Consider the following 12,521-nt stretch of genomic DNA (forward strand, 5'->3'; position numbering starts at 1 on the left):
TATCACACAGCACGGATAGCCAAAAGGGCGCATCAGGAAGAAGAAAAAATATCATTTCAGCAAACTAAAAGAATTGCCCTGAAAGCTATCGAGCCCTGGTAAGAGAGTACCATTCTATCTCTGCGGCTAGAAAAAAATACCATAAAAATATAATAAAAATGTGGAAGAGATCGTTCCACTCCCAAGGAGGGCCCCTGCGTGCCAGAACAAAGTTTACCAAACCAAAGCCAAAACAACCGGTGCTTCCCAAAGACAAAATAAGACCGCCCACTCAATTGACTCATCACTCCAACAACCTGAGGATTACCGAACCAATCCCACCAACAACCTCAAACCTGCGCTGTCCCGACGACCACCCGCTGTGGCAGTTCTTCTCCAACAAGAAATTCATCAGGTCCGCCGACGACTTGCCGCCTTCCAGCCATATCAGACCCTGGAGCATCCCAGAGTTGAGGCACAAGTCCTTTAACGACTTGCATTCCCTTTGGTACAACTGCCTCAGGGAGCAAAATGTGCTTGCTCGCGAAAACCATCTCTTGAAAAACATTGTTGGCTCCACGCATGACGAATTCAGTGAGCTCTCTAACTCTATCAGAACCACCATGTGGCAAATAAGACATGTACTTAACGAAAGAGAGCTGGCCTATAGCGCTTCACGCGAATTTTTACAGGATGAATCGGAGAGGAAAAAGTTCTTGGATACTTTGGCCAACGATTACTTCTTGAACAAGGATATCCCTGATGACGAAGTCGCCTCCATGCTCACACGATTCCAGTTGGCCATTTTCGGCATATCGGAAACCATCCAGGATAATACAGTCGACATTAACTTCATCGACGGGATCAAGTTCTTGGCAAACTTAAAACTACAGCGGTTCAAGGACTCCAATGACCTCATATCCGAAATATCACAAGAACCGATCACAGACGTGGGCGAGTCGTTCATCTTATTCACTTCCGACTTCGAACCTCATGCCGTTCAAGAGGCTTGTGTCGCCATCAAAGACCTGAGAAAGTCCCCAGATAATAAAGTCCCTAAATTAGACGAACTCCCCACCGTGAGAAAATACTTGAAACAGCTAATTCATGCAAGCTCCGTGGAGCAAGCAACTGCATGATTCCCGTGGGCTTCCTACCCTCTCTCCTGTAAATATATATATATATATATATCCACACACACTCGCACATACATACACACATACATACACCTTTATATAGCTATACGCTGTATGTATTCAGAAATTAGTCACGTTGTGGAAAATCTCCCTAGCAATGCCGCCTACCTTACTCTTATTGTCGTTCTGTCCGTCCAGTGCGTACTTGTCTTTCACCAGGTCACGGGCGCTTAGCTCCAATTCTAGTGTGCTCCATTGCGATGTAACAATTTCGACTTCCTCAAGGGGGCAAACCTCCAGTAAGCGGCCCAAGATGCTCATCTGCAGAACAATTATCTCTGTGGGAATTTCATTATCCACCCAATTTGGATCGACAAACTTCCCCATTTGATAAAATGTTAACCAATGCTCATCGCCCAACGCCTTCATCATATGTTGGCCCGCTTCTTGACAAATTTCAAACACTTGCTTGCCCAATTCGTATGCTGTGCCAAAATCTAAATTCACCAAGGCATAGTCAATATGTAATACCATCAAATCCACTTCCACTTTACCCGTTTGGCCCTCTCTATTAATGGATAAGCTGTCGTAAATCCCGAATAACAAGCTTTTTGTAGTTGGCAGATCCTTATACAATCGCGGGTTCAGCTCTAATAAGTTGGATATTATATCGAGGGGGCAATCTCTATATTCTAGAATGTTGCTTGGTTTGAAAGCGGTATCTCTTGCGCCATTGTGCGACTTATTTAGGTTTATGGAATAATGCGACAATTTGTCTGATATCTCAAGCAATACTTCCAGCTTAGTTAGATTTGTGCCTGCCCGTTGCGACATATGCTTCTGAATTATTTGTAACGTTTGCGAAGCTTTTTTCATTTCAGGCTCTTTACGTAATCCATTAGAAGCATTATTGAAGAAATGCCAGAAGAACTTCACCAGAAGTTCATATATTTGGGTATTGTTACTGTAGTCGAATCTTTCTATGATGGCTTCAATGTACGCGAACTCATTCATTTGTAAGAGGATTTCCAATATACTGTATAGCTTTTCATCCATACTAATTCGGGTGAAAATTTTATCATCCTTGCTGATGTCCAAGACCGTTTCATACATGGCTTGCAAAAAACTGGAGATTTCGTTGGCTTTGTTAAATTCTTCATGGCATAGTGAAGAGAAATGGGCCAACTGAGCCGATTCTTCTTCCTGTGTTATGGCAAAGATTTCTTTAAATGAAAATTTCGTGGAACATTTGATGAAGAATTCCATAAATTGTTTCATCTCTAGAGCAGTAATAGTTTTCTGTTCTTCTATTGTAATTTCATCAGGGAATCCACTCAAGATACTCCATAATTCATCAAGCTTATGAGTTAAACTGGATAAATTAAATAAATTCTCACTGTTGTGAAATAATATATCAACCACATTACTTTGCAATTTTCTGGACGCTTCACTGTTATCTTTTACTCCTTTTTCGAGACTGTAATAGAGCTTTATAAATAACTGGTAATTAGTATCAGATTTTAGTGAGAACTGCTGTTTATTGAAGAATTCCGTAATGAACGTTTCCCATTTCTTCCCATAAGACAAAGTGGGAGCTAATTCATCTTCAATAACATCTGCTATACCAATATATCCTTGCATATCCTCTACACCGTCAAATATTATCTTAAATAACTCGCTATCAGGCATTTTTTCCCATTCGTTGATTTTAAATATGAGATGAAGCCGTTTATTTAGGTGGTCGAGGGGTTTTAATACTCCTTCTACCCATCCTATAAATTTTGTAGATAACACTTTTGACTTGGCAGTCTCCCATAGTACAGAATATAATAAAGGTGTTTCAGGTATCATTTCATTACATATTAAAATCCTTTCTCTCAACCACTCCTCAAAATTCTCCAAGGTCTTGTTATTGAGTTTTTTGCTTATGAATTCTTGCAGTTCATGATATCTGTTCGATCTCGTTGTGGTATCACTTTCAATTAATGGAATCAAACTGCTGTCACTTTCTAATAGTTCTACTATTACATCTTCGTCGGTTGTTTCTTCCCCTTCCGGACTTTGCACCTCCTCTTCTAATTCACGAAGAAACAAAAGGTTTTTTGGGTCATCTAATTCTGGCCACAAAACACAGAGAATCTCCAAGTACTTGGATTGTGAGCCCAGTCTAGTAGACAACTTTTTGATATTGCGCGTGTCAGCCCTAGATGCAAAAATGCAAGCTAACAAATATAGTTGCTCTTCCAACATTTTTACTGCAATTTTCTTGGCAACCTATCAATACTCTCTGATATAACCAGTTATTGTCTATTTACAATTGGTTTTTCTTTTCCCTAGTTTTTCTTTTTCTCTGCACCTTGCCTCTTCCTCACAATTTCAATAAATTACAGTATATTTACGAAAGAGTAACAAAAATTTCAACAGGTCACACAGAGCAGAAATACCTATTTGAAACGAAAGGAAGATCGTTCATGTTGCTATATATGTTCTTAAAAATGATTTAAAATTATACAAATATTGTATACAGTAGTATAGTTATAGAATTATCTTTTTGACGAGGTTAATGACATCATAGAATAGAGAGTTATTAAAGAGACTAAAAAAATTAAAATCGAAAAAGAAAGATTTAAAAAATAAGATATGCATCACTCCTTTTTCCTGTTCCTTTCCTTTCTATTTTATTATTGGTTCCTTTACACAGTTTCCAAGACTTCGTCCTTGAAACCGGTAACCTTCTTACCCTTTTCTTCACCAGAACCTTCACCGTGCAAAGCCATCAAAGCACCGACATCGAACTTTGGTTGTTTCAACAACTTAACCTTTCTAACATGGATGTTTTGTAGTGGGAAAATGTCCTTGGTGGCGTTTTCAATTTCCTTGTTGATAACTTCTGGAATCAACTTGGAGGTCAATTGGGCCAAGGTAGATCCTTGAACTTCCTTAGTCAAGATTTCGGAAATAACCTTTCTGATAGCTCTGATATGGGAAGATTGAGCGTAAGAGTGTCTCTTAACTTGGTTAGCTTGCTTTCTGGTGAAGGCGATAGCAAAGATTCTCAAAACGTAATCATCAGAAGTCTTAACAGTAACGTTAGCTTCGATCAAAGTTTGCCACTTTCTAACCATGGATCTCAATTTATCAGTAGTGAAGTCCATACCGTGGAAGTTGGTCAATAAATTCTTACCTTGGACTTCGTCAACTCTTAATTTGATTTTTCTGAAAGAGTGGTCTTCAGAACCCTGTAAGTCAGCCAAGCAAACTTCGACAACTCTACCTTTCAAAGCATCTGAAGCACTCTTCAAACCAGTGGACTTGTTAACTAAAGTCTTACCAACATTTCTGTTTTCAAAAGTGGATGGAGCTTTAATGTCGAACCATTCCTTTCTGGTAAATGGGTCAACGACTCTCTTCTTTTGACCTTTCTTACCCTTGGATAGTCTCTTATTCTTTCCGACAGCCATGATTAAACGATTGGTTATTCGTGTGCTTGTTTTGTTTCCTTAATATTAAAGTTCACAACGTGAACACCTTCCTTTCTTAATAGAATAGTTGTGACATCTAGTCATTTTGGGTATATTATCGCGCAGGTGAGAGAGTCCTGGAATTTCCAGCGGATGGTGACGCGAGGCATCCGTAGTGCACAATAAAAAGTTAGTTTTTCATTAACCGAAAAAAAAAAAAAAATAAAATATATTAATGTTTGGGTTTCAACGTTTCCGTGGGTCTGGGTCCACAACAGAAAACTGTCCTGAAGTTTGATTAGGTTTTAGTAAGTAAACAGTTATGGTTACATTATTAAGGAATACAGAAGAGACTGCATGTGTACATAGGCATATCTATGGCGGAAGTGAAAATGAATGTTGGTGGTCAAATGCAGTCCATATTTTTGAATTCTTCATCCATCGAAAAGGCGTAATTTATTTCTAAAGGAAGTTTTAGTTCTACCATAATGCTTGCACTGGGCTCCTCGAGCACCACAACAACTAATTTTTCTCCCACTAAATCATTCACTACACTTATCCAAGAAAATTGCTTTAGTTTCTCTATAGTTATTGCGGGCTCCCAGGCACCGCATATGACCTTCTTAATTTCTTTTGACGCCTTGTACCCTGGGTTGTCCCGCAACATCTTCACCATCTTAATCAGGACGGTCTCCAGAGCAAGCGTATGACGATTCGTGCCTTCGGTTTCTTGCGCCAGGGTATATAAAAATGTTCTCATCAACAGAGACATTCCTATAATCTTCTTTGAAATAGTTTCATCCTTGAATCCGTTAATAGCTTCTGAGAAATAGCGTGGTACCATCTCCTGTGACACTACCAATTTACCCTTTTGTAGACCACCTTTCCGTACGAAGTCTTTTTTAGAAATTTCTACGGCAGCTTCACATATTTTGAATGCTTTTTCAGTACTACCACTTACGTTGGCTACGTTCTTTGCAATAAGTTGAGTGATTTTGTTGTTGATCTTATGATTGATTACTATCACATTATCTGGTATTTTCTGGTTCTGTCCTTCGCGAATATTATTGTAAATAGTCATTTCCTTCTTATCATTTACTTTGACATGAAAAGGTTTCAATAAAGATTTGAGTCGCGTGATGATCATTTGTTGCAATTCATTCTTGTCCACCTTATTAAGTTTGATTTCGGTAAAGTGTGCTTTGAGGGAGGGCATTATATTTATTTGCTCTCTAATCGTCACATTATGTCCGCCAACGCAAATGATAGACAATTTTGAATTTTTCGAAGAAATCCATTTCTCGAAATATTGTAAAATCTTCTCACTCAATAGATTTTCCGGATTTTGTATTAATATTAGTGTCTTTCTCTTTTTTGCTTTCGGGACATTTGTAATATAGAAGTTTAAGGCCTCTAGTGATATATCACCGCATAGATTTTCTTTAGAAATGGCGAACCATATTTTCTCATATAATGCATCCATTCCTGCCAGTTCCAAGGCATCAATATGAATGTAATCGAAAATAGGTAGTTCCTTTCGGGCCGAAGAGGTGATCAACTCATCCATTACATCATTCACAAGCTGGAATTTAGTAGAATCATCTGCATTGGTAATATAAAATAGTTTATTTTGGGAAGACATCAAACTGTCGTAAATCGGAAGGAATATTCTTGTAAAATCCTCCACTTGTGATTTTAGTAGTTCTCTCTTTTGTAAAGATTCTCTAATTGATTCCTCTAAATTTATATCAGCGTTAAAATTTGACAGAATGGTTTCTCTTCCAGATGAAGAGCATGCTTTTCTAAACTTATCCTCAAGGCCTGCAACGTCCAAGCTTGACTGTTCGTCTGTTAATTTGTTCAATTGGGAGGAATCTGTTACTTGATTATCTGGTGCAAACCGGTCTAAAATTATCTGATATTTTTTTTTCAACTTTGACAAAGTAGCGAAATCAATCATCTTTGCATTACCTTTTTCTGGTGTAGGATTTTCGTTCATACTATGAATTTTGGTGTTGCCCCTGGGAATTCCAGGTTTTCCATTTCCGTTCATTTCGTTATCTGTTTCTGTAGTGTAATTTTTAGAAAATTCTTGTGTTTCTTGAATGTGGATTTTTCTAATTTTACTGCTCAATTCGCTTCCGTGAGCGCCACGTCTTTTATTTACTGGTATTATTGCTTCATCAGAACTTTCTGAACTAACTTCATCTGTTTCCTCTTCAAGCCCACCATCATCACTCACTTCTGGATTATTTGCATATACAAAATTCTCTCGGCCGTCAACGAGTTCTGTAGATGTCTTCTCTGGCTTTGACCCAGGTTTACTTGAAAGCACAGATGTTTCATTGTTTGGCTCATAATCGGATTCCTGTTCTGAAGAGTTTATTGGTATTTCCTCTGAAACAATTAGTTCCTTTGATATAGATCTTTTTTGTAAAATTTTCGAAGAATCTGTAGGTGATGTGAGCGCAGAAGGGGACGCCGATGAGATGTTAGGGGAAACAGACTCTTCTTGGGGAGAAATTGAACCATGAGTTGTTGACGTTCCTCGCTGAGACGGTATATTTCCATTATTTACGTCATCATCTGCAGAGGGCTCGATTTTAATTTTTTTCATTGAAGGTTTCTTTGCTAGTCTTTTTGAAGATCTTTCAACTCCCATCTTATGCATCACCTGTCTATTTGTCTTCTGCCCACTCACTGGTACAGATACTCTTTTCAAGTATTCATCAGATTGTTTGGGTTCCATTTCCTTTACTCTTCTTATGATTTGAAAAATATCAATTGGTACAAACTTTTCCGCAGTAGGTTCGCATGCATAACGTACTAGAAAATCTCTATCCTCTATTTTATCGATACTACTATCATTCCATTGTGACTCTGGCAGTATCTGTCCAACTGCAATGAAATCCTTAAGCCAAATCTCTGATAGCTCAGCAGTTAAATATAACTCGCTCTTATTTACTTCGTTGAAAAATTTATCTTTGTAAAATTCTAAAGGATGATCTTCCTTTATTAGATCTGGCCTGAATTGTTCGTAGTACAGTTTTGGTTTGAGTTCAAACCATCTCAAGTAAGAAAAAACCCAAATCTCCACAACATTATTAAGTGTATTGAGTCTGATCTCATGGATCAAGTAGACAGAATATGTTTCCGTCACATTATCATTAAATATCACGCTCTCACCCTTCCCAAAACTCAATCCATCAGAAATTCTTTTCAGAAATACGTTTTCTCCTCCTCTTTTTCTTGATCTTCTTCTATTGTTGTCGTCAATAACCCTCCCCTGATCATCTGTAATGATAACTTGCCAACCGTCCAAATCTTTCAATGTTTTAGCCATTTTAGCTAATCCAATTGTTAGAACAAAACAACTTTCTTAAACCCCTGTAAGGAAGGTGATGAAAGGGCTGCTTATGTGTTTTTCTTTTTCATACTATGTTCATTTTAACTTTTTTGGAAAGAATAGCGTTTTCGCGGTCATATTACTGATGCGATGAAAATTTACAATTATTTCTTTATTTAGATTGATACATAATATGGTTAACTTTAAATACATCTTTTGGACGCCGCATAAACAAACGTCCCGAATACTTTGTTCCCCTGGATTCGTTGTTTGCTTAACACTGTCAACTCTCTACTTAGTTTCATTTACACCATTTCTTTGTGTATCAGTCATTGCGAATACCCTTGCATATCTAATGGATCGAAAATAAATGGTGATGTCAAGAATACGAGATACAATAGCCAGGCCATTCCAGAACCTTACAGCCCTTGAGAAAGTGGTACAGTGGCTAAGATTAGGGACGACATTACTCATAATCTCTTTCGGGTTGGCGTTGACTGTCGGACCCCTTTCTTCGCCAAGAACATTGTACATGTCACGACTGGATACTTACTCTGCTGATATTACGACGGGTTTATTTACCGTGTTGAGAGAGTCTATGGAGCAGTCGACATCTACAGAAGAAAATAACGGTGTAGGCTTAACAACATCCGAACTGTATATATTGACTGCTTACACCGAAAGTCAGATAAAGAATGTTCCTCAGTACATCACAGTGTCGCTTTATGGGAGGTGCGATTCAACATATACCATGGTGGAAGTATTCGACTCTGAAGGAAATATGCATAGCGTAAAGAATTCGACTACTAAGAGTACCTGCAGTAGCATAGGAACGGACTATCTTTTTGATTATCGTGAGGTTTTAGAAAGCTTGGGTTTAGATATCATTTTAGATTATGCATACAACAAAATCGGTTCACAACAGGCAGAAAGTTCTGCATACACGACCTACATGAGGAGTTTAAAACATAAAAAGGCCAACGTGTTACATTTACTCTATGCAGTTATTAGTTTCCAGGTGTGTATGTTATTTTTCATGATATGGTACTACTACATAAAGGGAAGGTTTATGAACGCCCTCAAAGAAAGGGCACTTGTTCATATCAACTCTCTACTATCGCTAGTTGTTTTCATTGGGGGCCTGATAAGTAGCATAAGCCTTGCCTGGGTTAACTACACTATTCAGTCTAGAATTAATACAGAATTAGAGGCCTTCGGGTTTTCTTACCATCTTGGAGTTACATGGTTTGCGCTTCTGTGGTGTTTTGCAGGTTTGATTTCTGTGTCATGCTTAGCTTGGTCTGGCTTAGAATGGTGTATTTCCGATAATGGCACGTCCTATGGAGGTGGAATCGATGATAAATTCTTAGGCTACCAAGCCGGTGTATTTACTGATGCAGATCTAGACGATGAAACTTCTTACAGTCAACGTTATCCGCAACGACAGTCTACTTCGGGCGAGGCTGAACTGATGAGAAACAGTGATACTATGGCAACAATAAGAAAAACATCTGATGTTGACTTAAATAGTGAAAATGATGCTAACACCAGTTTAGACCATGGAAATCCCACCGCAAATATAAGCAATGGCGGCAAACACGAACCATTTGCTACTAGAGAGGAATTCGAATTGCAGGACATAAGATTCCGGTCAAGCAACGACAGTGAAGAAAGTATGCAAAGGGTTATCAAGCCTTCGTCAGCATTACAGTTTTGAATTCTTTCACCCATCATTCAAAATGCATATGCATACTATATTTGTCTAGTTTTTAATTATATAATAATAATAACAGAAACAAAAAATCGCATTCATCGTTTAATCTTATTTTTCTTTTTTCACCTTTTTCTTGTGAAATTGCCAAGCGCTTAAAAAATCGTTATTTCAGAACTAAACATCATTAAGCAACGAAGAAGAGAAAAGCGGAACTATAACCATGAGTGATACTACGGAAGTCCCTAGGCAATCATCTGAGAACGACCAGGATAATAACTTGGAAAGAACCAACTCATTAAAAAGTCCGGACGTGACCAACAATATACCAAGTCTTTTCAAATTAGCCGCCGAATGGCAAATCAACAATCCACAGGAAACCTTCCAAAACCATATCCTGGAAAATGATGTACTCAAGAAAATTAATGAAATCACTCATTTGATCCGGGAATCGTACAAAGACCTCTCCAGTCAAGATGGGATGATGTCCAAACAACAACAGGAAAAGATGGATTGGGATTTGTTTTGTACTGTTCCTGTAAACATTATTGAGCAATATACAAAAGACATGGACGAAATATATGAAAAAATGGAAAGGCTAGCAAAAGTAAGTATAGGTCGAAACTAGGCATCCTGTGCCATCTCAATTTTACTACGTTCTTTTACTAATAATGCAAATTTAATAACAGCAACAACGTCTTTGGTGTGAATCCGCTTTTCAAATAGACGTGGAAAGATGTGGTGACTCCATTCTCAATGCTGAAACGTGGATGAAGAAGAAAGAGCGCCATTTAGAGTACAAAAATATTGAAATGGAAAGATCCGCAAATGAAATTAAGGAAACTATTCAAAGACTAACAGATGATAGATGAGCCATACTCAAATATATCTGCGATATTGCTAATGTTAGCTATTTCTCACATTTGCTTTTTTTGATTTTATTTATTTACTTTTACGACAACTGGCCTTATCACTCGGCTCTCTAAAAGAAGTCATGTTCCCTTCGTTGGGTTAATTTTTTTTTTTTTTTTTTTTGTTTATATGTTTTTTTTTTTTTTGCCAGGTATTGTTAGCGCCAGATAGCAAAAAATTTTATTCAGGGATACTGAACACCGGGGAAGTTAACTGAGTATATCGGTTATCATTATAAACACAAGAATGTAAGCCAGAAAGAAAAATAAACGTCCACCCCTCGAACTTTCACATATAAGCAAGTAAAGAAAAAGTTAACAAAAGGAGGTTCAGAACATGACAATTGAAAGCACTCTAGCTCGGGAATTAGAAAGCTTGATTTTACCCGCTGATTCCATAGTGAATGTAGTTGACCAATTCCAAGAGGAGTTGTTATCACGGCTTCAGACAAATACGATTTCTATGCTCCCGCAGTGTTTAGTCCCAGATAAACGATCGCGATGGAACCCTGAAGACAAAATTCTGACCATTGATTTCGGCGGGACAAGACTGAAATTTGCAATTATCTCTCTGCCCCAAATCGTTATCGAATACAATGATGCCTTCGAACTTACCTACAACATCGTTGATTCGAATTTCTTTAATCAAATCATCTATACAATATGTACCAGGCTGGCTGCAAATGGTTATATAAAAAAAAAGAACGAGTCATCTGAGGCGTCTAAATTTTTTGTTTCCGTGACATTCAGTTTTCCTCTAAATCCAGAAGGGGAGGTAGTTGCAATGGGAAAAGGATTTGTGATGACTGACACCCTTCAAGGATCCACGGTGAAACAGCTCATCCAATCTTCCTTTCACCGGATTATATCAGAAAATATCGAAGAATTTTTCTGTACCATGAACGTGTGTCATGTAATAAACGATGCAATTGCAGTTTCACTAACAAGCAAATTTATATGCGAAAACGATTCCATCTCATTAATAATAGGAACTGGTACAAATGCATGTTTTGAGGTTCCATACGGATATTTACCACCTTTCAAGAGAGATGCCCTGAGAGAAACATTACCGTCAAGCTATAATAAGGAGACATTAAATTTCAAACATGTTCTCATTAATTCTGAAATTGGCTTTATTGGTAAAAATGTCATTGCATTGCAACCGTTTGACATTCATGGAGCAATCTCATACGAAATGCCACTAGAGTGCGTTACTTCTGGTAAATGGCTTCCCCTATCATTAAAAAATATTCTATTGCAATATAACATAATCCCCAAAAACTTCCCAGTAGAGTTCAATGGGGAACTGGTATGCCAGCTGGCAGAAGACTGTACTAATGCTTGGTTCGAAAACGAACATTATGCACTAATTTGTCAGATCGCACGACTATTAATCAAGAGAGCCGCATTTTATGTTGCTGCAATTGTACAAGCTATTGATATCATCACAGGCTGCAAAAACTATAACTTTATTCATATTGGCTACGTTGGATCCTTTCTCCACAATTCAAATTTTTATCGAGAGCAGATAAAATATTACTCCAGCATACATATTAAGTTGCAATTCTTAAATCACAGTAATCTTCTAGGCGCTGCAATAGCCACCTACTTGAACAAATCAGACAACCAAGTTCAATAATATATTTCATCATTTCTTACCATCTTCTCGATCTATTTTTATTATTCCCAGAAAACTTTGTGATGTTGGTGTAGAGGAAATGATCCGGCGCACTAACACCACACGCTTGTAACAAACTAAGGATGTCCTGACCTTTTTTGATTATGTTACCACCCCATTTTTGCATTCTTCTTTTTTTTTTTTTTTTTGGGTCTGAAAATTTTTTTGCTTCTACTTAATTATAATTTTATATAATCATATATGGATCTGATTCTTAAAAAAAAATGAAAAAAAGACAAAACAAACCATATAGGTAACAATTTCTCTTAGTGACATAAAAGAAGAAGGAACGATAACTT

At 37.6% G+C, this 12,521-nt stretch overlaps 7 protein-coding genes across 7 annotated transcripts, besides 1 other annotated feature; 4 read left to right on the forward strand and 3 right to left on the reverse strand.

Annotated features, from left to right (window-relative positions):
• Positions 1-158: 158 nt before the first annotated feature.
• On the forward strand, positions 159-1,118 carry MRPL4 (mitochondrial 54S ribosomal protein YmL4; the record flags this gene model as incomplete). Its single annotated transcript, NM_001182327.1, has 1 exon — positions 159-1,118. One exon carries the CDS (start codon positions 159-161, stop codon positions 1,116-1,118), a length of 960 nt encoding a protein of 319 aa, NP_013544.1.
• A 117-nt stretch (positions 1,119-1,235) lies between these two features.
• Positions 1,236-3,365, reverse strand: SEC39 (Sec39p; the record flags this gene model as incomplete). The annotated part of the gene is made up of 1 exon (NM_001182328.3): positions 1,236-3,365. One exon carries the CDS (start codon positions 3,363-3,365, stop codon positions 1,236-1,238), a length of 2,130 nt encoding a protein of 709 aa, NP_013545.3.
• Positions 3,366-3,808: 443 nt separating this feature from the next.
• RPS1A (40S ribosomal protein eS1 RPS1A) lies at positions 3,809-4,576 on the reverse strand (the record flags this gene model as incomplete). The annotated part of the gene is made up of 1 exon (NM_001182329.1): positions 3,809-4,576. The coding sequence occupies one exon, from the start codon at positions 4,574-4,576 to the stop codon at positions 3,809-3,811; it is 768 nt and encodes a 255-aa protein (NP_013546.1).
• Positions 4,577-4,982: 406 nt separating this feature from the next.
• SIR3 (chromatin-silencing protein SIR3) lies at positions 4,983-7,919 on the reverse strand (the record flags this gene model as incomplete). The annotated part of the gene is made up of 1 exon (NM_001182330.3): positions 4,983-7,919. One exon carries the CDS (start codon positions 7,917-7,919, stop codon positions 4,983-4,985), a length of 2,937 nt encoding a protein of 978 aa, NP_013547.3.
• A 373-nt stretch (positions 7,920-8,292) lies between these two features.
• Positions 8,293-9,639, forward strand: ECM7 (Ecm7p; the record flags this gene model as incomplete). The annotated part of the gene is made up of 1 exon (NM_001182331.1): positions 8,293-9,639. One exon carries the CDS (start codon positions 8,293-8,295, stop codon positions 9,637-9,639), a length of 1,347 nt encoding a protein of 448 aa, NP_013548.1.
• A 54-nt stretch (positions 9,640-9,693) lies between these two features.
• Positions 9,694-9,854: an origin of replication (ARS1234; Autonomously Replicating Sequence).
• A 2-nt stretch (positions 9,855-9,856) lies between these two features.
• GMC2 (Gmc2p) lies at positions 9,857-10,505 on the forward strand (the record flags this gene model as incomplete). The annotated part of the gene is made up of 2 exons (NM_001182333.3): positions 9,857-10,240; positions 10,323-10,505. 2 exons carry the CDS (start codon positions 9,857-9,859, stop codon positions 10,503-10,505), a joined length of 567 nt encoding a protein of 188 aa, NP_013550.4.
• Positions 10,506-10,881: 376 nt separating this feature from the next.
• On the forward strand, positions 10,882-12,183 carry NGK1 (hexokinase; the record flags this gene model as incomplete). Its single annotated transcript, NM_001182334.1, has 1 exon — positions 10,882-12,183. One exon carries the CDS (start codon positions 10,882-10,884, stop codon positions 12,181-12,183), a length of 1,302 nt encoding a protein of 433 aa, NP_013551.1.
• Between the last annotated feature and the right edge of the window lie 338 nt (positions 12,184-12,521).

This window comes from Saccharomyces cerevisiae, chromosome XII, assembly GCF_000146045.2.
Source record: "Saccharomyces cerevisiae S288C chromosome XII, complete sequence".
Taxonomy (NCBI): Eukaryota; Fungi; Ascomycota; class Saccharomycetes; order Saccharomycetales; family Saccharomycetaceae; genus Saccharomyces; species Saccharomyces cerevisiae.